This window comes from Anser cygnoides, chromosome Z, assembly GCF_040182565.1.
Source record: "Anser cygnoides isolate HZ-2024a breed goose chromosome Z, Taihu_goose_T2T_genome, whole genome shotgun sequence".
Classification (NCBI taxonomy): domain Eukaryota; kingdom Metazoa; phylum Chordata; class Aves; order Anseriformes; family Anatidae; genus Anser; species Anser cygnoides.
The window spans coordinates 47,664,759-47,691,099 of record NC_089912.1 but is presented as its reverse complement, the minus strand read 5'-3'; the positions used below and the strand labels follow the sequence as shown (position 1 = coordinate 47,691,099).

The following is a 26,341-nucleotide window of genomic DNA, read 5'->3' as shown; positions in this document are numbered from 1 at the left end:
CCTATGTACATAACAATAGAATTAATAACTCTAATTTAAATAAAAAAGAACAAGCCAGAGATATCATTAGCTTTTTCATATTGTTGACATTTTTAACATGTCATCTTTAGCTATTTTTCTAACATCCAATGTATATAAAATCTGGCTGAAGTGAAATGGAAATGTAGAGTTTCGGCTAGACTCTGTGATATTGTTACATTCTTTTTTCACTATTTAAATATTTCACTGATTTTTCTTTTATTTACAGCGTATAGACAATTTGATGTTAAGTGTAGAAAAGCAATGAAGGATGTACAAAGTTTCACGAAGTCTAATCTTATTTTTAAAAATTTATTTAATTTTCTTAGATGAAAGTTGTTTCATGATTAATCGAGCAAATAGAAACTTCAAAGCATTCCTTGACTTTGGATAAATAATGGTAAAAAGATTATATTCATGCCATACAGAATACAGATATTGAAAAAATACATTCTAGGTTCCAGGTTTTCCGCATAATACATGTAGACTAAATACCATTCCAGAGAAACCTCACTGTGTAAAGCCTGTATTTTATATAGACAGCTGAGTCAAATATAAAGACCTTCAGCAATATGGCTTGAGTGCATCATAGGAACATGAAACTTATTTAATCACTTCCACACAAAGCCACCAGGATGTTTTCATAATCCCCTTTGAGTTCATCCTGTCAATTTAAGTGAAAAGAGCACAATTGTTAGGATAATGGTCTTAAATCAATTTCAATAAGCATTCAATATGTATTTACTAAACATTGGCCCTTCACCGAAATAAATGGTCATAGCAGAAAAATAAAATGATTTTTAGAAACTAACTGAAAAAGCAGCAGGTACATGCAAAACTCAAAAAGGTACTTTAGTACATTTAGAGATTATGTTTCTGCTCCAAGGTATATTTTTCTTAGTTATCTACTAGCTTCCACAAAGGTGATCTGAAGGTCTGGCTTTTTCCTAATATCTCACTGGTTTAAATCTTCTAGAAAAATACGTTGGGTGGCCTGTCCCTTTCAAGAAAATATTTTGTTAGTTTACCTCATTTTCCTAAGTGACCTAGAAAGTAGGACAAATAAAAGCCAAGTTTACAAGGTATTTGCAGGAGTAACACAGACATTAAAAAACAAAAGCCAGATGGAGCAAAAATCTGTCAGAGAGCTGTCAGTGCAATCATCTTCATTCTCCTGCTAATGTACCTTGTCTGCTTAAGCACAGGAACTTGGGGACAGAGTAGTCTCCATTCTTGGCATTTACTGTAAGATCACATCCTGAGACAACTACAAATCAATTGCTACAGCTTTTGTGACAAAAACATTCCCTGACAAAATAAATTAGTTCTACCAGCATGAGACCTTGAGTTCTCACCGAGAACTTGAGTTACTCAGCTACAATGCATTACTCAGGATGAACTGGTGACTGAGCAGCAGAAGAGTTAACAAAGCCTTACTGGCCTTCCTAAAACATCTGGTTGTTTTCCACTTCACTGTTAACTTCAGCAAAAACCTACCATAATGGCTTGGCGAAGAGAGATACCATACAGACTTTTATAATAAGCTTTTATCTCATTCATGTCTACTTCGTGGCGTGAAACCATGATTCTGATGAGCTGTTTGTGCCGTGTCCCAAGGCCCTGTTAAAAGTATTAAACAAACAAACAAAAATTGAGGCTACTTAAGTCATTGAAATATCTTCCTCTATCAAAGTTCTTTGTATTAATCCATCAGACTTCTTTGTGTCAGTACTAACCCCCCTTCTGATCCCCTATGAGGACAAATTCAGTTGTGACTGGCTGTCTCCAATCCTGGATTTGTTTTTGCTGTTTCCTAAATATAGGCAGGTTATTCACTGTGATAACTGGACACCAGGGAAAACCTAAATTTCACTGTTGGTTTTTTTGTTGTTGTTGTTTGATTTTTTTTCTTCCTCCTGTAATGAGCTATTTTTTCATAATGAGGATAATCTGTTTAAATGGCAAGGTTTTGGCAGTGGTGGAGCTACAGAGGTGGCCACTGTGTGAAGAGACAAGCAACTGCTTTATGTTGCAAAAGGGCCAGTTTCAGCTGGCTCTAAAGCTGAAGAATGAATGGCCAGAGCTAATCCAACAAATTATATTGTTTGTGTCTCTGGGAGAGCAGATTTAAGATTAACTGCTGCACAACAGCAGCTGGGAGAAAGGAGTGAGAAACAGCTCTGCAGACACCTGCAAACAGTGCAGAAGGAGAGGAAGGAGATGTTCCAGGTGCCAGAGAAGAAGTTCCCTTGCAGCCTGTGGAGAGGCCCCTGGTGGAGCAGGCTGTCCCCCTGCAGCCCATGGGTCCCACACGGAGCAGATCTCCACGCTGCAGCCCGTGGAGGAGCCCCCGGTGGAGCAGGTGGAGGTGGCCTGGAGGAGGCTGCGGCCCATGGAGAGCCCCTGCAGGAGCAGGCCCCGGGCCGGAGCTGCAGCCCGTGGAGAGGAGCCCACGGAGGAGCAGGGGGTCTGTGGGGAGCTGCTGCCCATGGGGAACCCGTGCTGGAGCAGCTTTTTCCTGACAGATGGACCCTGTGGTACAGAGCCATGTGGGAGCAGTGCTTGAAGAGCTGCTGCCTGTAGGCAACCCCTGCAGGCTCAGTTCGGGAAGGACGGCATCCCGTGGGAGGGACCCCATGTGGAGCAGGAGCAGGGAGGGACCGTGAAGGAGCATCAGAGACGAAGCGTTTGGGACTGACTGCAGCCCCCATTCCCTGTTACTCTGCAAAACTCAGGGGGGAGGAGGTAGAAGAGGGTGGATGGAGGGGGAAGCTGTTTTTAGTTTTAGTTCTTACTGCTAGCTTGTTAGTAATAGGTAATAAATTATATTAGTGCACTGAGTCTGTTTTGCACGTGATGATAACTGCAGAGTGATCTCCCTGTCCTTATCCCAGCCCTTGAGCCCTTTGCATCGCATTTTCTCCGCTTTCTCTCTGAGGAGGTAGAGAGAGAGCAGTGTGGTGGAGTTCAGCTGCCCAGCTGGGTAAAACCACCACAATGAGTCACTCATTTTCTCATATACAGCTCCTAACCAAGTGACAGAAGTTAATGTAAATTTCTGCATACTACGCTGTTTCATGAGTTCTCACCGCCTCAGTCAGCTCAGATTTCAAATTTGCCTGAAGTTTTGTATAGGCTCTTACAAGGTTCTCGTCCCAGTCTGTAAGTGTCTTCCTATTTATTTTTTTGTCAATATCTTAATGGTTTTATTAATATGAAAAGGTTCAGTTAGCTTTCTGTCACAACATAGAGCATAAGGTATATATGTGGATGGACAGATGCCTTCCCAAAAACTCTATAGTAAATAGATAGCTCTTTCTATGGAAGGAAACTCAGTAGTTTCAAAGGAATGAAGGAATGAGAAAAGAAATTAACTGGATTTCCTTCTGCAGTCCTTTTCATCACAAAAAGTTCTTATTCTAGCCTAATTTGTTATTTTTCAGCTCATAAAGCACACTATGTTCTCAAGGAGTTCTTTCTTGACATTACCTTCATTGCCAAGTGGAGTTTTTCAGCAAAGAAAGCTGGCTTGCTTGTGGCACACTTCACTGTAATGAAACAATGAGATAAGGTCACATATGTTAAAAATGTAACAAATAACAAAAGACAAAAATCTGGAAAGAAAATGCTGCAGAATAAGTCTCAGTGTTCCTACCAACATATCCTATTTATCTATTTCTCTTTTACCTGTCTTAAAAATATGGGAGAAGTAGCTGTTCCTTTCTTTTCTTTATTCAGAAGACAATTCAATCAGGGGAGAATACTCTAGTTACTGTAAAGAGAAGACTGTACTAGTCCACATAGTCCACTGCCATAAAATTGAGAAAGATGTCACAGTTCCCAAGCAGAAAAATGTGAAAGCATTCGTGACCTCTACAGCAGAGCTGGTGGTTATGATCTGACATATTTTAGCCAAGTTATGCTGTGTACTTGCCTTCCATATCTGATACTAAGAGGGAACTGGTGAGTCTCTCTTTTTTTTTTTTTATCCGAAGTATACTTGACTGCAATACAAAAGTGAAAAGCAAAGCTAGGGGTCTGGCTCCTGATTCTATCCTTGACAACATGGATGGCTAACCTTATTCTCACCTTATTATTTACAAGGAACAGACATTTTAAGGGTCTTAAGATACATCTTTATCATGAACATTATAATATTTTCTTGAACACTGCAAAAGGAAATTTATAATCTTTTTAATAATCATACATCATAACTGTTTTGTTTCTCAATGAGGCAAGGTAAGAGCAGAATGCTGTCCTGTTAGAACAAGTATGACAGAAGTAAAAGGTAGTTTTTCATACAGTTAACATATATATGAGGTTACTAATTGTATAACCACTTACCAAGGGCAGTCAGGCAGTTCTCAATATCACCTTTCAGCTCCAAATCTAGTACCTTATTCATGTCATGCTTACTGTATTTGGTGTACTTCTGAAAGACTAAATAAGGGAAGAAAATTCAGTGAGGAGTGATGGAAGCATAGTATTCTCCCCACATTTTCTTTGACTTACTCTGGCCTCACTGCTGTGGCAGTGCACACGCAGGGTAGGTTATCTTTCTCATTTTCTTCAGCTAGCACAGTGTAAAGAAAAGCAGTACAGTATGGACTGACGGTGTTGGCATGAGGAACAGAACCATGCTAGGATGGTGGGGCTCATTTTCCATTAATAGGGAAAGAGGTAGTACAGTTACTCCACTCGAGCCTATAGCATTAGGTGGTATCTCCCATGCAGGGCAAACTGGTAGAGGAGCAAGACCACGTTGGGGAGTATTCAGAACCCCTGCCACACTGATTCATTGGCCTTGTGACCACTAGCGTTGTGAGACTTCATGGTAATAGTTCTGTTAACAACTTAACTGACATCGTGACTCTTCACTAGTGTGGAGAGAACAGCAAAGTGACCAACTGTGTGCTTAGGTCAGCATGCACAATGACCTTTGTATCAGTCACATCTTGGAAATGTATATAATCTCAGTTCAAGAGCAGGCCATATTCAAATACAATTCCAGTGAGGAACAAAGTTTCACCCAGCCTACCTCTTCGGAGATGGGGGTAGCTTCTTGCAGTAAGAACAGTAACAAACACATTAATATCCGTTCCTTTCCTTCTCTCTCCTGCTTCATATAAGGCCTGTCATAAAAGAAAATAATAATAATAATAATAAGCAAGTTATCATCTGTATAGCAAAACACAAATAGAAGTATCTGAGACTCCTTGCCAAAGGTAGGCCACTGCTTGTCAGTAAAGAACTCTAATCCTTGACACAATCTGCAACAAGACACATAACTCTACACAGCCTCAGAATAACTCTAGGTGTACCAAGTAATACTTCATATTTCACTTACAAAGTAATAGTACTGAGGGAGCACTGTACAGCTACAAATAATATTTTTAGACATTCTTGAATGAAGATATTTTTTATGTATCTTCATATGCTATAGTGTACATGAGAGCATAGGACTGGCAGGCCTACCTTAGACAAAAAAAAAAAGCAGCTCCAATATTCCAATATTAACTAGACAAATGTGAAGGAGAAGCTTACACACCAGGTATTTCTCGTCTTTCCAAGAGTGACTTTAATAGAAAGTAAGAACCCAGTCAATCTTATTACTTTCCCTACCTCCTCAAACCTTTGTAAAAGTAATAATTAAAGATCTCCATGCTACAGCAAGAAAAATCTAACACCATCCTTTCTAGGTGTTGGCAGTGAAGCTCTTTGGACCCAGGGAAACTGAACTTTAGAGCTTAGGCAGAATATTAATTTACTAGCCTTTCATATCTATGGCTGATGACAAAACTAAACCTCTTATGTCACAGGAATAAAAATAGAATTGTTAAATGTCTTTTTTTCTGTTGGATTTAAAACAATAATTTAAAGTGAAAACTCAGGACAGACTGTTAAGGTTTACCAACACCTTAACAAAAATATTACACTAATGGCAGAAGAAACAAGGGAAAAATCAGTTGCTTTTTTTAGAATCACTTAGAAAATGACTGTGAGGTTTACCAAATTATCTTGAAAGGTATGTCACTGAAACACATTACCTACAACTAACATACTGAATGGTTTACACTGGTCAACATATGGTATCTGGTTCTGCACAATCACTAGTACAAATCTGTCCCTCAATTCAAGAACTGTATTTATTTTAAACAAACAAACAAAAAGATTGAATCTACGTTCTCCTTTTCCTGACCTCTACTTCAAATGGTCTACATGTTTTACATGAACTAGAAGAGGGTTTGCAGCATTTTTGAAGTTGACTATTAGCATAAAGATTCCATTTCTTTCAGCTACCAAAGAGTGCATGTGAACTTTGGAAAACATCATCTCCTCAGAAATGATTATGTGCATACACATACTTGCCCCCCACCATGTCCCCATGTCCCCCTACCCCTATGGCCCAATCCCCCCATGACCACAGAAAAGATTATGTACATATACATAACTGTACATAATGTACAATTGTCTGTCATCTGAAATGCGCAAGATCCAGGTAGGTGAAACAGAACATTCACAGCCAGTCAGAGTTTGTAATAAAGTCAAATGAAGAAGATCTACAGAGTGCTAAGTATGGCCTTACCCTGGCATCGCTATCAGCAAGCTCATCATTCACGTGAGGATCTTCAGATCGGTCAGCCTACATAAATTTAAAAAAAAAATAAAAATAAAAATCGGTGTTACTCACAATCATTCAGTTCACCAAAATTCGGTATTTTAGAGATCTGGCCTGCCATACTTATACATAGCTTAATACAGAATTGCAGACAAATACAGTTATATTAATTATTCTGTGGATAAAGCTGATGCATTTGTTAATCGATCAGAGCTCACGTTTCTAGGGCCATCAACAACATATTTCTGAAGTTGTACATTAAAATCCAGGGTTTCTTAATGTGAAGATAAAGTCCTGGAAGCTGTGATGTGCTCCCTGATGACCGCTCAATAAACTTCTTTCAAGGTATTTTAGAAGCAAAACTAAAAATCAAAACTATGCACATTGATGTATCAAAAAAAATGTGCACATACAGGCTGCATACAAATGTACTCAGCAGAGATGGAATAAAATATTAACGTATGTTAAAAATGGTATTTTCACTTCTCAGATCCAGTGTTTCAGCTGAACTGCTTTTGAGCAGTTCACAAAACACTTTGTCTACTTACTAGCTTAATGCCACTATCTGTCTATCTTAATAGAAGAAACATATCTTAAGAAGTAGCCGAAATGTTTCTCTACATGTAAGCATTTCTTCTTTTTATATTTGCAGTCAATTGACATTCCAGTTGTTTTTTTCAAGTGCTTAAAGACTGTTAGACATGTAAAGACAAAAAAAAAGTCTTAAAAACCTAACTGGTAAACAGTAACAAATATCATTGCCTTTAAAAAATGTTTTTGAGATAAATCTCATTATAGCTTGCTTAAGAACCATTTCATATGGTCTAAGATTCATAAGTAAAAAACAGTGCTAGGAAATAAATAATCCTGAGATTCCTATTTATTGTATGACTTTAAAATAATCTTGACATTAATTTTAATTACTGGTAACCTCACTGAAAACGTTTAAGCACAACATACCTTGGCTAGAGCAACTAAAGCCTTCTGAAAGTCTCCAGATGTGTCAGAGATGATGTCTTGTGTCAGATCTCTCTTCAGTACTGAAATCAAATGAAAAAGGACTCGTAATTCGTTTTTAAATTATCAGTTATATCATTTTTTCAGTCTTTTCTTAGTTTCCCACTTAATATGCCTAGCAGAATTGCACTTTTCTCTAATTTAGTTTTGCAAGAATGGGTATTTTTGCAACATGTCTAATCCCTGAGACGTGCTGAGAAATTGGAGAATTAATCCACAATCTGCTGAAAAAGTTTTTCTTAAAGGTTGTATGGGTGGAAAAGTCTTGAGCTATTGTTTGTGAAATAGAGGAAAAGAAAAAAGAAAAGTTTGAAATTTTGTGAGCCATTATTAGTCTTTCATTCTTATTTTTGGCTGTTTTGTTCATCCCCAAACTCTTCTGAAAAAAATCAAACCATTATTCTGGACTTCTGATACTGTTTGATTGGAACTTCAGAAAGTTAACTCTTAATCCCATAAAGCATGAGTTAATTAGACAACACTGGCTGACCGCAGTACTCTCCTTATATGAGACATGCTATTATATTTTAGTTATTTCTAAATTGCTATTATATTTTAATTATTTCTTCAAAGATTTTCTGCCTTCAGTTCACTGGTTGTTCCTAATCTTAAAGTTATCTGTGTTGCTAAGAGTAAACTTTTGACAAAGTCAGTGACATCTTAAGAGCTCAGATAAGGCTTGGCAATGGGAGCAGCAAAGCAGTTGGATTTTGCTTTTAACTTAGAAAGCATCTAAATGCATGACCCATTCCAAGAAATATTCACAGTTCTGTCTGGAATTGTGAGTCACTTCCTAGTGCAGCGGGATCTATGTAAGTCAGAAATGATCAGTATGACCTCCCTTTCCTATACATCTTTCAGTCTTACATGAAGCTTTACTTGCTTTCTAAAATGTCATCTCAGCTCCTTAAATTGAGAAGTAAGGCTGTAAGAGTAATGTGTTTGCTACGGAGTTTTGAAAAGACATGTATAATCCATACTACGTTCTTTTTCATCAGGAATTAAGTTTGCATGGATCTATTCATTACAGGTGCTTAAAAAAAAAAAATCACAATAACAAAGAAATGAATCATTGCAGGACAGGGTTTGGCTATCTTCCAGTGTTTCATACCATTAATACTTCTTTCCCACTCTGAATTACCTTCCTTGTAGTATCTGCTGGCTTCTCTGATCTCTCTGTTGTTTCTTGAGGCCAGAATCTCAATTAAAGTATCTTCATCAGTTCCAAGCCCCTGTTAAAAATGATTTTTTTTTAAATGTAATTTAATACAGCAAACTTAAATTTTAGAACCCAAATAAGATGAGAATCATGGACAAGACTTTGAAGATGCCATAGGAAACAAGACAGAAAAAGGAAGAACGTTTTGCTTTCACCTAATATAATTATTTTAGCTCTTTTAGAATACATTTTTGTAGCATCTAGTGTCACTCTGGCACCCAACAGAAATATTAAGTGACCAAGCAGCATGCATAGAAGGTAGGAATATAAAAACTACGAAGAAAAATACACCTTTCCTTTTCTATTTTCTCTTAAATAAACACATATGTAAACACTATGGCTTTCTAGCACTACATCTGCAAATAACTTCCAATTTTCGGAAGGCAAAGAGAGCTCTTTCCCACAGAAGAATAGCAATGGCAACCCATCTCCTCCAACCTTGAAATTCAACAGAGATTGCTGAGTCTTGTTCTTAGTAGCTGGTTCTGGATAATCACTACTGTTTTATTTTAATAAATGGGGAAAAAATAATACAATACACAAGCTTACAAAATTTAAGACCAGTGTCATTTAAAGGACCTGAGATTTATTTACTTCTCTTTACTAAAGTTCCTCTCAGAAGATTTTTGACTTACTTTCATAGAGGCCCTTAATTCTTCAGCATCAAACTGAGCTGGAGTTTTAAGTAGAGCCACGGCAACATCTTCCAGGTGGCCTTTCAGAACCTTTTTCAGGTCTTCTTCCAGACTCTGTGAAGAATAAGGAAGAGTCATACACTGTGTCCTGGTTTCAGCTGGAATAATTTTCCTCATAGTGGCTAGCATGGTGCTGTGTTTTTGACTTAGGACAAGAATAACGCTGTTAACACACTGATGTTTTAGTTGTTGCAGAAACGTGGTTACACCATGTCAAGGACTTTTCAGCTGCTCATACTGCACTACCAGTGAAGAGGCTGGGGGTGCAAAAGAAGGTGGGAGGGGACAGAACCAGGACAGCTGGCCCAAACTTACCAAAGGGATATCCCATACTGTATTATGTCATGCTGAACAATAAAACTGAGGGGAGTTGTCTAGGCGGGCTGCCATTGCTTGAGGAGTGCCTAGGCATCAGTTATTGGTGGTGAGCAATCTCACTGTGCATATTTTTTTGGTGTATTTCTTCATTATTATTTTCCCTTCCTGTTCTGCTTTATTAAGCTGTCTTTATCTCATCCTTTTTTTTTTTTTTTTTCCTGATTCTCTTTTTCATCCCACTAAGGCAGAATGAACAAACAGCTGAGTGGTGCTTAGCTGCCTTCTGGGATAAACCACAACACCCTGTAAGCTAGCAAAAGGTTAAAAACTGCTGTTCAGGTACAGTCCAAAAATTAGTCTGATCTCTGACAAATCTTGATCTACATCTTTCCTTTAGTTACTAGAAAGAATTACAAAGAATTAATTGAAATTTCTAATTTGTCATCTTATTGTTAACTAGAGTCAAAATTTTCCAGCAAATATTCAGAAGTGCTTTCATCCATTGCAGGTCACAGAATCACAGAATGGTTAAGGTCAGAATGAACCTTTGGAGGTCATCTGGTCCTTCCACTTCTGATTCTGTCCCTGACACCTAGGGCACCTTGCCCAGGACCTTGTCCAGAGAGCGTTTGAAGATCCCCAAGGAGACAGACTCCACAATGTCTCTGTGCAACCTGTGCCAGTGCTCTGTCACCTGCACAGTAAAGAAGCTCTTCCTAATGTTTAGATGGAACTTGTTGTGTTCCAATTTGTGCCCTTTGCCTCTTTTCCTGTCACTGGGTGCCACTGAAAGACCCTGGCTCCACCTTCTTTGCACTTTGGCATTTGCAGACATTGATTAGGACTCCCTGTAAGCCTCTCTTTTCTAGGTTCCAAAGTCCAAACTCTCTCAGCCTCTCCTCAGAGGAAACATGCTCCAGTCCCTTGGTGGCCCTACATTGGACTCTTTGCAGTACTGGGGGCAGGGGCAGAACTGGACACAGCACTCCAGGTGTGGCATCACCAATGCTCAGCAGAACAGAAGGATAACTTCTCTTGACCTGCTCACAATATTTTGCCTAATGAAGCCAAAAATGGCATTAGCCTTCTTAGCAGCAAGTGCACACTGCTGACTTACGTTCAACTTCGTGTCCACCAGGACCCTCTGGTCCTTTTCTACACAGCTGCTTTCCAGCTGGGTGGCCCCTAGCATGTCCTGGTACCTGGAGTTGTTCCTCCCCATGTGCAGGAGTTTGCACTTCTCCTTGCTGAACTTCATGAAGTTCTTGTCAGCCCTGTTCACCCATTTACTGCATCAGAAGACGGCTCAAAATAGGCTGCTTAATTTTTAAGAGAAGGTAATACTGTTATGATAATTGAATGGCTTAAATGAACTTATCTATATAAAGTTATTTATTAGAAAATAAATGATAAAAATAAAAATGATAAAAAAAATGCAATGGAAATGCTGTGGACATACTGTAATAACACTCTATATAGATCTGCAAGCCCTGAAGTTATAATTTGGATTATATACTAATTTGACCAACATTTACATTTTTTAATTAAGATTTTTTTTATTTATTTATTTTAAAAAATAATTTCTGATTTATTCTTCCTCCTATTAGTAAATGTTTGGTATTGTATTTTGCTACAATTAAGAGATACAGCTCTGTTCTTCACCAAATGCATGTCTAGGTAATTGCTGTAGGAGTGAGAAGATCAGTCTGCTTGGTCAGGATACCTAGGATAACTAATGAGATTATTTCAGAATCGAGAACTATGTTAGGAGTTAGGTCTTTTCTGCTTTTGACGGAGAGCCAAGCGCCAGGGGGTCTAATGATATAACAGCATTAGCCTCCTTGTGCCTTTGAAGTTAAATTTTAATTTAGGTCTTGAAAAATATAATTGCAATGCTGGAGCTTCCTCTGTGGGAGGACAGAGCTGTGAAAATCACAAGTGAGGTATCCTTAACAAAAACAGGAAATCCAGGCTAAAATGAGACATTAGACTTGTTTTCTTTCTTGTCCTTTAAAGTCACTTAAAATTACAAAGCCAAAAACTATAGGGAGTCATTTTCCAAGGAGCAAAGGTTCACTAACTCTGGTATGCCAACTGTGCAGTTATAATTTCAATTTAGAGCTACAGGTTCAACTAGAGAAAAGTTGCTACAGGAAAAGGTGAAGGGCAATTAAAACCTCTTGAAGAAATATGCAGCAATTTCTAAGCTTTTCAGGTCCAGGGACTAGCAGTTTTACCATTCAGAATTAGAATTTCACTGCTCCCTGTACACCTGTCCTCATCAGCGTTGCTATAGTTGTGAAACAGCATTATTGTCCTATTTTCTGTCTTATATTCTCTCTGGACAAAAAGATTTGTTTAGATGTCCCCAAAGTCTCTTACTCTATCCCTCTCTTTTCCTCAACAGCCTGTATCCCAGTGAAATTTCTGTATTCCCAGTGATTTAGTGATATAAAGAATCTTTTGGGCATTCAAAAACCCAGACAGACAGAATTTTGAAATTTTTCTTTTTATGTCAAAATGATTGCCGCTGCATTCAAGGGATTATCTCTGACAATATAGTTTCAGGATACTACTACTACTGTAGTTTTCATAAATTACAAGTGACAGAATCACTGTAATCTTCTGTTCTAGAAAGCTAAAGCTGAATGTACCATAAAACCCAGGAACAACACTGCTATTCCAGATGCACAATTAAGATTGGCTTGGATATACTATACCTTTCCTTTAGCCTGCTGATAGGCAGCTTTAATCTGCTGACGCTGAGCATTTGTTCTTTTAGTCAAGATGGCAATGATGGTGGCTTCATCCACACCTACAAATCACCAAACAATGTAATAGTGAATACATTGAAAATATAGTGATCTCTAGTGCATCATTTAACCAAATTTTATTATTTGCATTGTGGTATATTTTGAATGCTTGACACACCAAATTTTAACCAAAACTGTTATCATCTACAGACTTAAAATTAGTGACGCAGTGAAGAAACCAATAGGTTCCTATAGAACACAGAAGCGTGTTTCTACAGTATAATAAAGTCTCAAAGTGTTCTAAGTGCAGAACTTACACTACGGAATAACTAAGTATATAGACAATGAAACAGCATACTCAACTTAGCAAGTCAAATTGAAAAAGGTTTCTAAGTACAAAGTGCCAAATGTGAATTTCATTAAATAGAGAAGTTTAAAGGAGCATATACGCCATTATCAGCATATTCACTACCTCTTGAATAGATTCTATGGAAATCAAATAAAAAAGATTTAGTATGGTATATTTTTTTATTCTCTAGAAACCAAATTTTTACAACCCTTCCTTCAAAAAAATCAAGAAATTTAACGTAGTATTAAGTAATAGTAGTATGTAATACAATGTCAGGATAACAAAGAGTAGAGATTCTTTAACAAGTGGCATACTTAAATGTCTTGCTAGGTTTTTTAAAGCAGAGGTACCTCTCCTGTTTTCCATCGCCTCTGGCTCCGATATTCTTTTAAGGCTATTCTCAAAATTTCCCAAGGAATAATTCTAATATAGCATGTTAAATATTTAATCCTCTTACCTTTTACCGTAATAGCTTTGTCCAAAGCAGCAACATCAGCTGATGGATCAAAGTTTGGGTGTGACTGTACTGAATGACCACCTTTTGAACTTTTCTGTAGAAGAATGAATGAATGAATAAATAAATAAATGTTAATTTCAAAGAATATTTATGCAAATAAGCAGTTTCATATGCCTAAGTAAGCCATGTATTTGGAATTGACTATTATGGGACTATCAAAGAATAAATACTTGCTTTCTAACTACAGATAGCTAAACAGGCCCAGTACAGTATTAGTATTGGATCTATACCTTTCACACTTCTATTAAACAGAACGTACCTATTTTACATCCCTATTTGTCCAAGTAAGTTAGATCCCACAGGAAAGTATTTCCTAGCTGTCATAATTAAGCAATTATGTACAAATTTTAAGCTCTCTCAAACCACATTTAAATCCTGCAGGTGCTTCCAGTAAAGTGCTAGTGATTTTCTTGCTCATCTTATACAAATTGATTGTGCATTATATTAAGTGAATTCTCAGCTACTCATATTTAATGTTACAAGCACTTCTTCCATGCAAGATCTTGGTGAAAAGTTCAAGCCCAACACTACAAGGAGGTGGAGAACTATTACTCAACTTCTTTGAAACATAAGATATAAAACACGCTTTCTTTAGCATTAGCTATTGTCTGTCTATGGTGAATCCACTCCTTGTTAGACACTCCCTATGCAATGTCTGAAGTACTCTGGGAATAACTGGGGATGATAAATTCCACTACATCAACAATTACGTGGTTTGCCCTAAGTCAACAATGTGACTAATCAGTTTGCTGGTAGAGCCTGTAACACAACAGTACTATCTCAAATGCCATACCCATTACCTTCTTCTATAGAACCTATAAAATTCCTTGAGATCTTTGGAGAAAATATTTATAATAAAGCTCCCTTTGGTATGATATGGTTGAGATTTTTCAACAAAAGTGAAGTTTAATTAAACTTTGTTTTAGAATCAACTATAGCATTTTATCTTCAAGAACTCACTATTTTATTTATTTATTTAATCTTTTGCATGTACAAGACAGATGGCAGAGTCTTAGGGATATGTTTCACATACAGCATTCTGTATTGAATATTTGCATGCCTGTAATGTCTGCTGGTTAAATAAGTAGGAGTTTTATTAGAGCAGAGAGATTGTGTATTTATAAGCAGTTTCTTGCTTAATTTAAAGAAAAAAAAAATCAGTGTGACCTGTGTAGCAAGCCAAGAGCTAAACAGGATGAGTATAGTGTGTGTTTCCCAGGCATGCCAGGTTTAGTCTTAGTATACTGCTTTCCATGACAAACTTATCTACTACCTAAACAAAAATCTGTCTGCAACCTCCATAACTAGAATGGCTAAGGACCATGGGATTGCATGGGATAAGGGATGGTGGATACAAAGTTTTATACATAAAATACTGTGTAGTGAAAATTACAAAATCCACAGAGATCTACAGCAGAAAACTCTATTTACTGAAATTCCAAAGTTCTATTTTTTCAAGATGAAAGTTGCTTTAAAGATTTCCAGTGATTTTACAGAGTGCTACTTTGCCTTTGCTGACACTAATTTCAGTATCCTAATCAACTTCATTATTAAAGACTTTCCACATCTATTGCAATAACTCTTCTTACTCATCACCATAAGTCTTCCTTCTAATCAGTATCAACACTAATCATCTGAGATGTTTTACTACATAAAGTGACTCTTCCCACGTGCTTTCTTCTTCTAATAAAAATCACAGAATGGTTTAGGTTGGAAGGGATCCTTAAGGATCATCTAGTTCAAACCCCCCTGACATGGGCAGGGACACCTCCCACTAGACCAGGTTGCCCATCCAACCTGGCCTTGAACACATTCAGAACTTCTCTAGGAAACCTGTTTCAGTGCCTCACCACCCACATACTAAACAATTTCTTCCTTATACCTAACCTAAATCTACCCTCTTTTAGTTTAAAGCCATTACTCTCCTTGTCCTATCATTGTACTCCCTGACAAAGAGCCCCTCCCCAATGGGGCTTTCCTGTAGGCCCCATTAGGTACTGGAAGGCCACTATAAGGTCTTTCCAGAGCCTCCTCTTCTCCAGACTGAATAAGAAATATACTAGTGACTTTAGTTCCTCCTTTGCATTCCAGGGCTCCAACACATGGCTTCTTGTATCTCAGTCTAAGCATCTTTCTCAAATACATCATCTGAACAGGTTCTTACAGATTTGCATACTGTACATCAGATTACTACTTTAAAAAGGATGACTTAAGTGAATCGATACCTGGCCAGTAGGAATGACAATTTCATTACAGCACTAGTTTGGCCTGAAACTGATATATATACATAAGAATATTTTTTCATCTGATAGTATATCTACTAGTTTATAAGAGTATATTAGATTACATGATGCAATAAAATTGGTTTCCAGTTTTAATGACCTGAATTTTTGCAACAGTTTTTCTCCCTTTGAGTATATGAAAGATGTGGGGTGGACTATGGCTTTAAGGCACTTCTAAAGGCACTAGAAAATAAATATAATGATCTCAACAGGTGATAACACTTACAATACATTCCTGCTCCTGATTATCCATGAACCATGCCTGCTTCAGGAATTCTGATACCATAGCCATGTTGACAGAGGATCTGTGAAGAGATGCATCAAGTTTTTTTTTTTTTTTTTATCATTTTCATCACCAATGAAACTCAAGGTTTCCCATTCAAAAAACCCTTTCTCTTTAACTGTCACAATCGGGGCCGTTTCCCAAACAGTAATTGGCTTGTACTATTGGAAGCTGGCAACTTTTGTTTATGTTTGGCAGTTGGCTGCTCAACCATACACACTTAAACTACTTCTAGAAATTTCAGATTAGAAATAGAACAGTAAACTAATTGGATTTCATGTGTATTTGGTATGGCAATACCTAAGCATTAACACTGACTTTCAAAGGGATGTTACCAGAAACAAATTAAACATCTTTCCCTATTTGTTAAGGTATTAGCTATGTAAATTTAGCTTACTGACTACTTGATTCTTTTCAAATTCGGTGGTAAATAACTCTTCCTGTCTGATCATCTTCCAAGGTTGGAGCTCTTGTGTGTTAAGGCAAAAGATATTCCCTTGTTAAATACACTCGCATGTAATTTCTTCCAATAGCTCTTTCTTAAGAAAGATAAGTAGAAGCAGTCTCACATACACTGGTCCTTATTTCTTATATATTTCCCCCGGTTTCTACAAAAAAATGGATTTTTACCCATTTTTTAGTTTTCATCACTAGAAATGAAAATGGAAGATATTTTGACATAAGATACCATGCAGAATAAGAAAAAAGATCAATGGTGATGTGACTTGACATTGGGCACCGAAAAATAATGAATAGGTTGCTTCACAATGACCTCGGTATCAAGAATATTGTTTCCTAGTAGGAACAGTGCAGGAACTGCTCCTAGGAACAGTTCCTAGAACTAGGAAACTAGTATTTTATCAAATAAAGTATTTTTTGGTCTGTTCAAAATGGATGTTTTTTCATAAAAACATACTTGTCAATAAGAAACTTTAGGGAAGGCTTGGTTTTAAGGCATACATATAAACAATAAGCTAAACTTAGCAAACTAAAGTTGATGGTTAAACTGCTGTCTTTGAAGAACAGTTCACATATCTAGCATGAAGAGACAAAGTGCTATTTGCAACAGTGTGCATTTTAATCTAATCTAATCTAAAGATCATATACAAAATTAAAAAAAAAAAACACAATGCTTACATTGCAAAAACATTTACCTTATTTATGCCTTGTGGTCCACAGGAAAAGTAATAAGCAGTATTTAAATCAACACACTCCTAGGACAAAGCGATGTGTTTGTAACCTAGCTGCTGTTTCCCTCACAGAAAAACTGCACAAAGTACTTCCAGGTGTGACTGCCAACAAAGTAGGTCCTCCAGTCCTCTTCAAGCTTTCAGCCCAGCTCCACCCTTTCCTCCTCTCTCCATGTTAGATACACTTACACTCCCTCTTCCCTAGAAAACTTTTTGCTTCTCTACTCTGCTCGCAGCACTGAGGGCACAAAATTCATACAAAACCTGAACGTGACTCTGAATCTGTGTTTATATTACCTAAAGTAGGTGTCAACTTGGCAAATGATGGTCAGAATATTGTGTAAGTTGTAAGGACCAACTTTTAAGCACATCATTTACTGATTTACTGAGGATCAGAAAGCACACTTATGTTGCTCCTCAAAAATAAAATAAAATAAAATAAAATAATAAAATCAAAAAATCAGGCTGCTATGGTGACTCCTGTACTACCCTTGTATTGACAGCTAAAGTAAATGAGGCCGTATGAATTGATGTAGTATTTGAAGTTCTGCTGCATTTTTTAACAGCACACACAAAGGCCATGTACAGAAGGATAAAATATGTTAAAGTCTCCGTATGGGACTGAGACCTGTTTACCTAGTTACCAGCACTGATGTGTACAGATCTGTATGCCTCCAATAGATTCACAGTGTCTCCCTGTTTAAAGCTATAAAACAAGATTCACAGCAGTAGATCTGAGAAGAGGTGGAACCAAAACTGCATTTTGGTTTCTAGAGTAACATAGTTCAGAAATAAAGTTAGAGCTGGGTCCAGAGAGAACTGTTAATATCTGCATTTCTTCTGTCTGCCCACCCCACTCCAGCTCTAGAGGTTTTGATGCTCATGGGGATAACTATAGTAGAAGGCTTCTAGCCTACATTAAATTGGGTTTATTAAGTCTCTAAGCCTTTATGCCTAACATAACTTAAATTACAAATACAGTAAAATAATTTTGTATATATATATATATAAAATAAATAAATAAAACTAAACCTTTATTTTTGCTTCTATTTAAATAAAGACACTTTGACATTTTGTCCATATATTTCCATTTTGTAATCAAACAACATAATTTCAAAAGAAGTCAAAGTGGGCAATGGCTCTTGAAAGGGCTAAAGACCTGACTTTGCTTGCATTGTCTCAGAAAGTTAAGAAACCTGTTTACACACAAAATTGTTTGCCTGCTTTATAGGAATCTATGGGTAACTTTAAGGGGGAGGGGTGAGAGGTGGGAGGAGAAGAGGGAGAAAGAGGGAGAGGGAGGCCTGGAATTGAGGAAGACAGCACCTTTACAGGGTAGAGGTTTTTACCAGAGCTTTGACTCTAAAATGCTAACAGCTCAGGTAAGCAAAGCCTAGATCCAGGAGGGATAAATTCAAAATATTAATTTACTTCAGTAAGAAAAAAGTCTTAAAGAACCGCTGATCTGACTGTTTAACCAAAAACCCAGTTAAAAGAGGATCATGTATTTAAAATTTGTTTGATTTAAAAAAAAAAAAAAGTGATTTTTGTGCCTCTTATCATTCCCAGCTGGAATGATTAACATTTAACTGGAATGAAAAATCAAGCAGCGATCCAGACTGAAAGTCCTAGCTCTTCCTTCACGAGAGTTACTGCAATGTTGTTTTCAGACTGGCTTCCAGTCCCCAGAATTGGGCAGATTCCAATTATTGAAAGTTTTGAGTAAATATACAGTATCTTTGAAAATATTTTAAGCCAAACTTTTACACTCCTCTGTAAAGAGGAAAAGAATGAGAAAAAAAAAAAAAAGTTAAAATAAAAATAAAAATGAAGTGATTGTCCAGGATCTTCTGTGTACATTATCCACTTTAAAACGAAAAGAATTTCTTCTGCCCACACCCATCTTTCCCTGTGCCAGCAAATCCAACCCACAGAAAATTACAACAGGTCACTTGAAAAACATACTGTACAATTCTTAAAATTTGTCAGGTCTACAGACAGCAATAGAGAACTACAAAAACCTACCTTCCTTTTCACAAATACTACTCCTCAGGATGGACAGTCAACATAAGAGGGCAGAGAGCTGGCGATGCTTTTATAGTGTCGTGCAGGAGACCCCACCTAGCAACCCAAGTGTTTCCACAGCCACAGCAACAGGCTCCTCTTTGCTAGCAGCTAAATTTGGGTACTGTCCAAAACACGGAACCACAGGAAGAAAAAAAAAAAAAAGTCATTGCGAAACTATGTATTGGAGACAGCAGGAGCACATTTCAGAAGGGAAAAGATGACTAATGGTCAGTCTTTGGTAGCTCTTCTCCCCTGGCCTACTACATCCCTGACTGTAGTAAATTAATTTAAATCTTTCAGGATCATAAGATTAACATGTTAAAGAGAAAAATCAAATTTGAGTTACTCTCTTCACATTTTGACATCTGATACAACTCTGAAGTGAACATACTAAGATACCTCATTCCTCAGTAAAACTTTGAAAGAAAAAAGAAAAGTGGAGAAGAGTTGATGCAAGTCTGACTCTTCACTGAACTCGATACCTGTGAGCTCTGCTTCTTATGCCCATGAATTCAGGACGGAAGTGGTCCAGGAATAAGACACCTCTGAAACTGAATATGTATACAGTCTATCAAAATGGGTTTTTGTTTGTTTGTTTGTGTGTTGTTTTCTATTTATGGAAATAAAGCACCTGGAAGCAGGCAGGATTAATTGAAGGGCAAAAATTTACACATACAATTAAAAAGAGGTTGAAACATTCAGATTATACTCTGAGTTCAAAGTGGAAGTAGTTTGCACAAGACGAGGGAGTTTGCCAGCCTGCCAGAAGTGGTTTTCTGCAAGCACTTCCTCACAATGCCGGCCAGACACATTTCCGGAGCACAGCACCATGCAGCATATCACTAACATCTCAGATTAGCCCAGAACATGTCAGTGAAGAAATACCAGTTCCTGAAACAGAAATATTTGCAGCTAGCAGCTTGGGCTCCCAGCTGCCTGTCGCTTTACTTTCTGCTGATCTGGATCTGCTGCAACACACAGATATCTTCAGAATGAAGAAGCATGGCTGATCTGCTACTGATAAACATGCATGATCATGAAGGAGGAAGGGAAACAGACTGCTAGATAGCATTAGAGGGGACACCTGCAAATTCCTTAAATATATCACTTCACTGCAACATTTTCATAAATCACGCATATTGTACAGTTGTTTAAAATAGCCCAGTCCAGATCCGTAGAAACTGTCAGGGCCCTGAGCCTGTTCTCCCTGAGGGGTTTCGTGGCAGGGTCTCAAGGCCAGCTCAGGATCAGTGTAGCTGGGGCCCCCTTTCCACTGGGGGCCATGGCAGAGCCCCCTGCAATGCTGTGGGAGGCAGTGGCCAGGCCCAGCACAGGAGCCGCCCTGGGAGCTGCCTTCAGTGGCGTCCCAGCTCTCAGCCCTGCCTGAGCCACCTACCCAGTGCTTCACAGACAGGCTGGGACCGGGCCTGGGCCTTGGCCTTCTCCCTGCTGCGGACGAACACCTCCATCTCCAGGGAGGTGCTCAGGGCTGGTGCTGCCCTGGTGCCTCCTGGGGTGGTAGACAGGTCAAGCTCCCAGGCCTTGCTCTGCCACCCTCATGGGGATCCACCAGCATCTCAGCCCACAAGAAGACCCCAGTCCCCCAACTCTCTGACAATATTTATCCCCTGCACTTTTTTTTTTTTTTTCCTCCACAATTCACATATTACTTGACAAGGTTATTTCAGGTATCTTCAGTATCCTGAATAATTGAAGGGGTCTACAAGTTGACGGTGATCCTGTGAGCAAGCTGTCAAGTTGCTTTTCATTTTGTTTATTTAATTATGAACTCTGAGGGTCAGATTACTCCTGCCCTCCTGGCATTCTCCATGTCAGTACGAGGCTGACAGTCTTACTTCAGTGGTTTCAGATGTTAGCCAAAACTTCTATTTACACTCTTTTTTTCTGGGAACGCTTGCTTTGTCTATTAATGAGCATAGACAACTGCAATATGTATACACTGAAAAACTGTAAATTCATGTGCATCCTGAGTGTTCTTAACCGAGTATTTTGAAGTACTGAAATAATCTAGAAAGCTGTTTTACTGTGGTGGTTTTACCTTGCTGGGCAGCTGAACTACACCAGAACTGCTCTCTTATCCCTCTCCTCCCTTCCTTCAGAATAAGGGCTCGAGAAGAAACTATGCTGGATAGGGAAAAAAAAAAAAAAAAAAAAAACCCTCACAGGTTGAGATAAGGATTATTTCATTAAAGGGAAAAGGAGGAAGGAAAAAAAAAAAAAAGTCCACACAAGTCCAAAAGCACAGAGAGAGAGAGAGATTATTCTCTAAATGCCATCAAAGAGTGATGTTCAGCCATGCCCCACAAAGCAGAGCCTTAATGTGCGTAGCAGTCATTTGGGATGACTGACGTCTTCATAAGGAGAGCTGCCCCCCCCCCCCCCCCCCCCTTTTGTTGCTGAGTGTGACACCACATGGTATGGAATATCCCTTTGGTTGGTTTATTTCAGCTGCCCTGGTGATGTCCCCTCCCCACCTATTGCCCAGCACCAGCCTGCTGTTTCTTTTAGGGGGTGAGGGGGTGAGGAGTGAGGGGGTGAGGGTGAAGCAGTCCTGGTGCTGTACCAGTATTGCTCAGCAGTAGACACAACGCTGCTGTGATACCAGCGATGTTCCAGCTACAAGTACAGAGCAAGAGCACAGCACTGTATGAGCTGCTGCAGGGAAAGTTAACTCCATCCCAGGCAGACCCAGTACACTTACACAGGCTTGGAGCCACTTTATAAGTTCTTGGCATTCTATAAGTAAACAAATTAAAACAAACATTTACTTCTGGCCTGCAAGAGTAGGAAATAGTGTGTCACAAGTGCATAGTAAGACACACCTTCCAGGTCAACTCTTTTCTAATACTTCTTCTCAATAATCAGACTATTGTCCTACTTTCATTACAGTAGTTTTCCACCCTTTTCTACTGTATAGTCTATCAGGCATATGTTTCTACTTTCAGAGTGATCTGACATGAAGGCATTTTGCTCCTATTCTTTCTGGAGCTGTTTGCATGAGCTTTTTTGACTTTTTAATGGGTGGAGATGTTGACTCATCGCCTTCCTGAAGTTTAAGTGAGTCACCATCTGAGAGCTAGGGAGTTTTATTGTTCAAAATGCTTATGCTTCAAAAATGCAACTTAATTGGAGGGAGCTTTACCATTTATTGTTAATATTTTAACAGTAAGTCCATCATTTGTTTCACAAAGCTGTTACTGTTTATGCAGATCTTCAGGACCTTGTGTTGTTTATTCAGAAGTAGAAAAACATGCAGCTACTAGCATAGTATAAATAAGACACAAAGTTTCCTTACTTTTGCACTTAGTATGACGAGTCTATGATACTTCTGGTATCACTAATTTGATGTTATAGTCAACCTGCTATTGACTATTGCTGCTGAGAGAAATGGAAATGTATGCAGTAAAAATAAAACAGAAAAATATTCACTTTTGGTCACTGCCAAATTTGGCATTATGAAATATTTCTTGAGGCTGACAATAACAGGTCAAGGGGGCAGATGGGCTTTCTTCAAGCCATTCATCCTACACAAGATGATAGCACAATCACTCAAGAATTGTTGGAGGTTGGAACGAGCAACAGACGTTACATCTATTTCAGTGGCAAACACCTCCCCTGCTCTAGTGCCTGTTCTGTCTGGAATGCCTTAACTTAAAGAACTTCGGTTTGAGGCATTCTACCAGCACTCTGCTAAATGATCCCATTTTTTCTGGTGTTGTGGTTTAGACAGCTAAGCACCACACAGCCGTTTGCTCACCCCTCCCCCTAGTGGGAAGGGAGACAAAAAAAAAAAAAAAAGTAAAAGCTTCTGGGTTGAGGTAAAGACAGTTTAATAGGACAGAAAAGGAATAATAATAACAACAACAACAATAGTAATAATGCTAACATGTACAAATCAACAGCTCCCTTCCTCCTTGTCCTCCTCTTCTTCCCCTTGCAGCACACAAAGCTCAAAAGTCTTTGATTTAGCGTAAGCACTGCTCTGCAGCAATTAAAACGTCGGTGTGTTATCAACATTATTCTCATCCTAAACCCAAAACACAGAACCATACCAGCTACTATGTGAAAGTTAACTGTCCTAGCTGAAACCATTATAACTAGTGACCTACAAATTACCCGAGATGTTTATCTCATCTGTTTATGTATCTTGATAATCTTGATATCTATCTAATTACCCCTGAGATGTTTATCTATCTGTTTAGAAAGTGAAAATTGATGCTAACAAACTGCATTGTACTGAAGTAGTATTATCTTGCAAGAACTCCTCAGTGTACTGAATCAGACATAATGTCATAAAATAGAGCTCTGCCTATTACCCACCAGATCAGTCATCCATTTTGAGCAAATTGATAAGCCAAGGCCAACTGGAATCTGCCTCTCTCATGTTTTACACCTTGTGATTTCGTTTGTTCACAGTAGCTTTTATCCATATCCTACAAAGCTGAGGAGATACATAATACTCCACTTCCTTATACATCAAGGACTTATAGGGCAACCAGCTTCACCCATATTTCAAGTAGTTGGTACGGCGATATAGATTACATAAATCCAAGAATATGTAAGTCATTGCTGTGTGAGTTACAGCAGTCCTACTGAAGGCAGTAATACTTCCAATATGACATTATAGTGCAAAGTCAGTGCTTATTTCATTAATATATATTTACAAATCCCTGTATAAATTCCTGTTTTATGAAGCAAATCTCAATTACATTTTTCAAAAAAAATGCATTCTGAAGTAGTGTCTTCTTATATCTTCATCTATTATTCTGATATTGCAACACATTAGATTAGAATCTCTCTTTCTTTTTTTTTTTTTTGCATCTAATCTAAATGCTTTCTGACAAATCCATCTAGAGCTGGGCTGTGATCATGGGTATCCCCATGATCCTATGTAATAGCCTGGGTAGTGTTTCAAATCTAGACACACTTTTTTTTTTTTAGTTTCATGATTAAAGAAAAAAAATAAGTATGTATAAGACATGAATCAAAATATTTCTTATGGCTTATCTGTTGAAGGATTTAACACCTTAAAGTATAAAACCATTTTCTTATGGTAGACCACAGGTTGGCTATCCAGAAGACACAAAATTTGAGTGAGCTGTCCCCTACCTAAAGACAAAAAAATACCTCATGCTTTACTAGAAACCCACAGAGTAGCTGCATGTGAAGTGATACCATCACTTTATGAATTAAAAGTCCCACTCAGATTAAATGAGCTAGAGCTTTGTCACTCATTTTAATGGAAACAGGAATTATCTTAGGGATGCAGATTGAGAAACACTTCCAGAAGCTTTTTGGACTTGTCAGACTGCCTTCCAGGCATAAGCCCTGACTCCACTGTGGTTGTGTGCCAAAGTAACTTACATGAGAAAAACCTGGACCTTCTAGGAAGGCTATAGCTTTGGAAATCTTGGTTACACAAATCCTTCTCCAAATCACAGTACAGCAAAACAGACATGTATAATAATGAAGTTCTGATAAATATAGTAATTCACTGAGGAAGATATAACTTGGCGCAAATGCAGTGGGAAGTACCAAGTAGACTAGGCAAGGAAGTGGAAACACATAAGCTTTTTACTGTCTTATGCAGTCTATAATGCCTATGACGGGGGTAGGTCTATCATAATAACAGACATGGCATTGAAGAAAAGGAAGCACAAATGACAGAGCTTTAAGCAATTGAGCAATATATGACTACTGTAGAAAGCTCAATGGCCTTAATGGAAAAAAGTCTTATAAAAAAGACCTGGTGATCCTACGGGGGCGGGGGCGGGGGGGGGGGGAGGGGCAGGAATTGGACAATGTCTTCTAATGAGACCTAGAAATAGGGTGAGCAGTGCTCTGTATCTCAAGAGAGGTTCAACCCTAGTAAGAAATTATGTTATTTCAACATTTCAAAAAAATAAAGAGACAACACTAGCAAAATGTTAATGAACAGGTGAACTGCCTGTGGTATTGCTATACGTAAGTTAGATTTATCTGTCTAGGGTTTTAAAGCTTATTTGGCATTCTGATATCGATTTTGTCATCCAAAGTAGCTTCACATCTACCATTTTTAGGTTCTCTTTTTTTCCTTTAAAGAAAATTAATGCATGAGACATTTCCAAAGATCCTATAACCAAACACAAACCATTCCACTTTTGGTTGTTCCTGTACGTTGAAATGAATGCTTGTTAGTAGATCTATTGACAATAACCACCATACAAGTTAAATCAAAAAAAAAAAAAAAAAAACTTACTTTACTCCCTAACTACTGTGAGAAGTGCAAATCATATTCTGAAACTTCAGAATCATCTCAGTCAGGCTGAGACCTGTTCGGAGTGGCACAGCCCTGGCTTGGCTCTTACTACCACACAGGAACAGGAATGAAATGATCAATGAATAATAGTGAATTATGTTTTGTTCATTGTCTATGTTCAGGGTGTAATAAGAACAGTCAGAAAAAATGTTGAGGACACTAGATATTCCATTTTCTTTTGAAATACCTGAGCCTAACTATTCCCATTATTAATGGGGGATTGTTGTTGGTAGGAAAAATTTTTCCAAGACAGCTTGAGTATTATTGTTTCACAGAATAGCTTACCTGCCAAAATTAGGAGTGAAATGTCTCTGCAGAACAAACAGAACTCATTTCACAATTAGTCACTGACTGTAAAACTGATTTGCTTCTACACAATGTTAGAATAGTTTCATCTCAGAAACAAAGGTACAGATAAGCAAAGGTACAGATAAAGAACAGTCTAAACAGTAGTATTCCATGTGAAGATGTACTTTACTGGTCTCCTCCATTTTACATTTTTTCACATAAATTTAAGGATGATCCATGTTGATTTTCAGAAGAAAATAAATTTTATATATATATATATTTTTATATATATATATATATATGCAGTAGGGCAGTAGCGATATTGTTCCATATCTCTGTACTCAGAGATTGAACAGCAATTGCTCACTGAGTTTCCAGAATAAACAAACAAAACAAACAAATAAACA

General features: G+C 37.9%; 1 protein-coding gene across 2 annotated transcripts; it reads right to left on the bottom strand.

Moving 5' to 3' along the window:
• Positions 1-316: 316 nt before the first annotated feature.
• On the bottom strand, positions 317-19,415 carry ANXA1 (annexin A1). Of its 2 annotated transcripts, none has more exons than XM_048079480.2 (13): positions 19,286-19,415; positions 16,014-16,092; positions 13,446-13,539; positions 12,607-12,701; positions 9,509-9,622; positions 8,796-8,886; positions 7,598-7,677; positions 6,605-6,661; positions 5,057-5,150; positions 4,363-4,458; positions 3,508-3,566; positions 1,516-1,638; positions 317-682 (listed from the first exon to the last, which is right to left on the bottom strand). In XM_048079480.2, the coding sequence occupies exons 2-13, from the start codon at positions 16,077-16,079 to the stop codon at positions 626-628; spliced, it is 1,026 nt and encodes a 341-aa protein (XP_047935437.1). In that variant the 5' UTR covers positions 16,080-16,092; positions 19,286-19,415; the 3' UTR covers positions 317-625. The 2 variants fall into 2 exon arrangements, with proteins under 2 accessions (XP_047935437.1, XP_047935438.1); XM_048079481.2 differs by lacking the exon at positions 19,286-19,415 and adding an exon at positions 17,225-17,396.
• Between the last annotated feature and the right edge of the window lie 6,926 nt (positions 19,416-26,341).

What these genes read in the sequence shown, in the direction of transcription:
- ANXA1 (XM_048079480.2), bottom strand. Translation starts at nt 16,079, where the DNA reads ATGGCTATGGTATCAGAATTCCTGAAGCAGGCATGGTTCATGGATAAT. An exon ending in CAGCAGATACTACAAGGAAG is followed by an intron (nt 7,678 to 8,795) that starts GTAATTCAGAGT and finishes ATTTGATTTCAG; the next exon opens with TACTGAAGAGAGATCTGACA. An exon ending in GAACTGCCTGACTGCCCTTG is followed by an intron (nt 3,567 to 4,362) that starts GTAAGTGGTTAT and finishes GTTTCATTACAG; the next exon opens with TGAAGTGTGCCACAAGCAAG.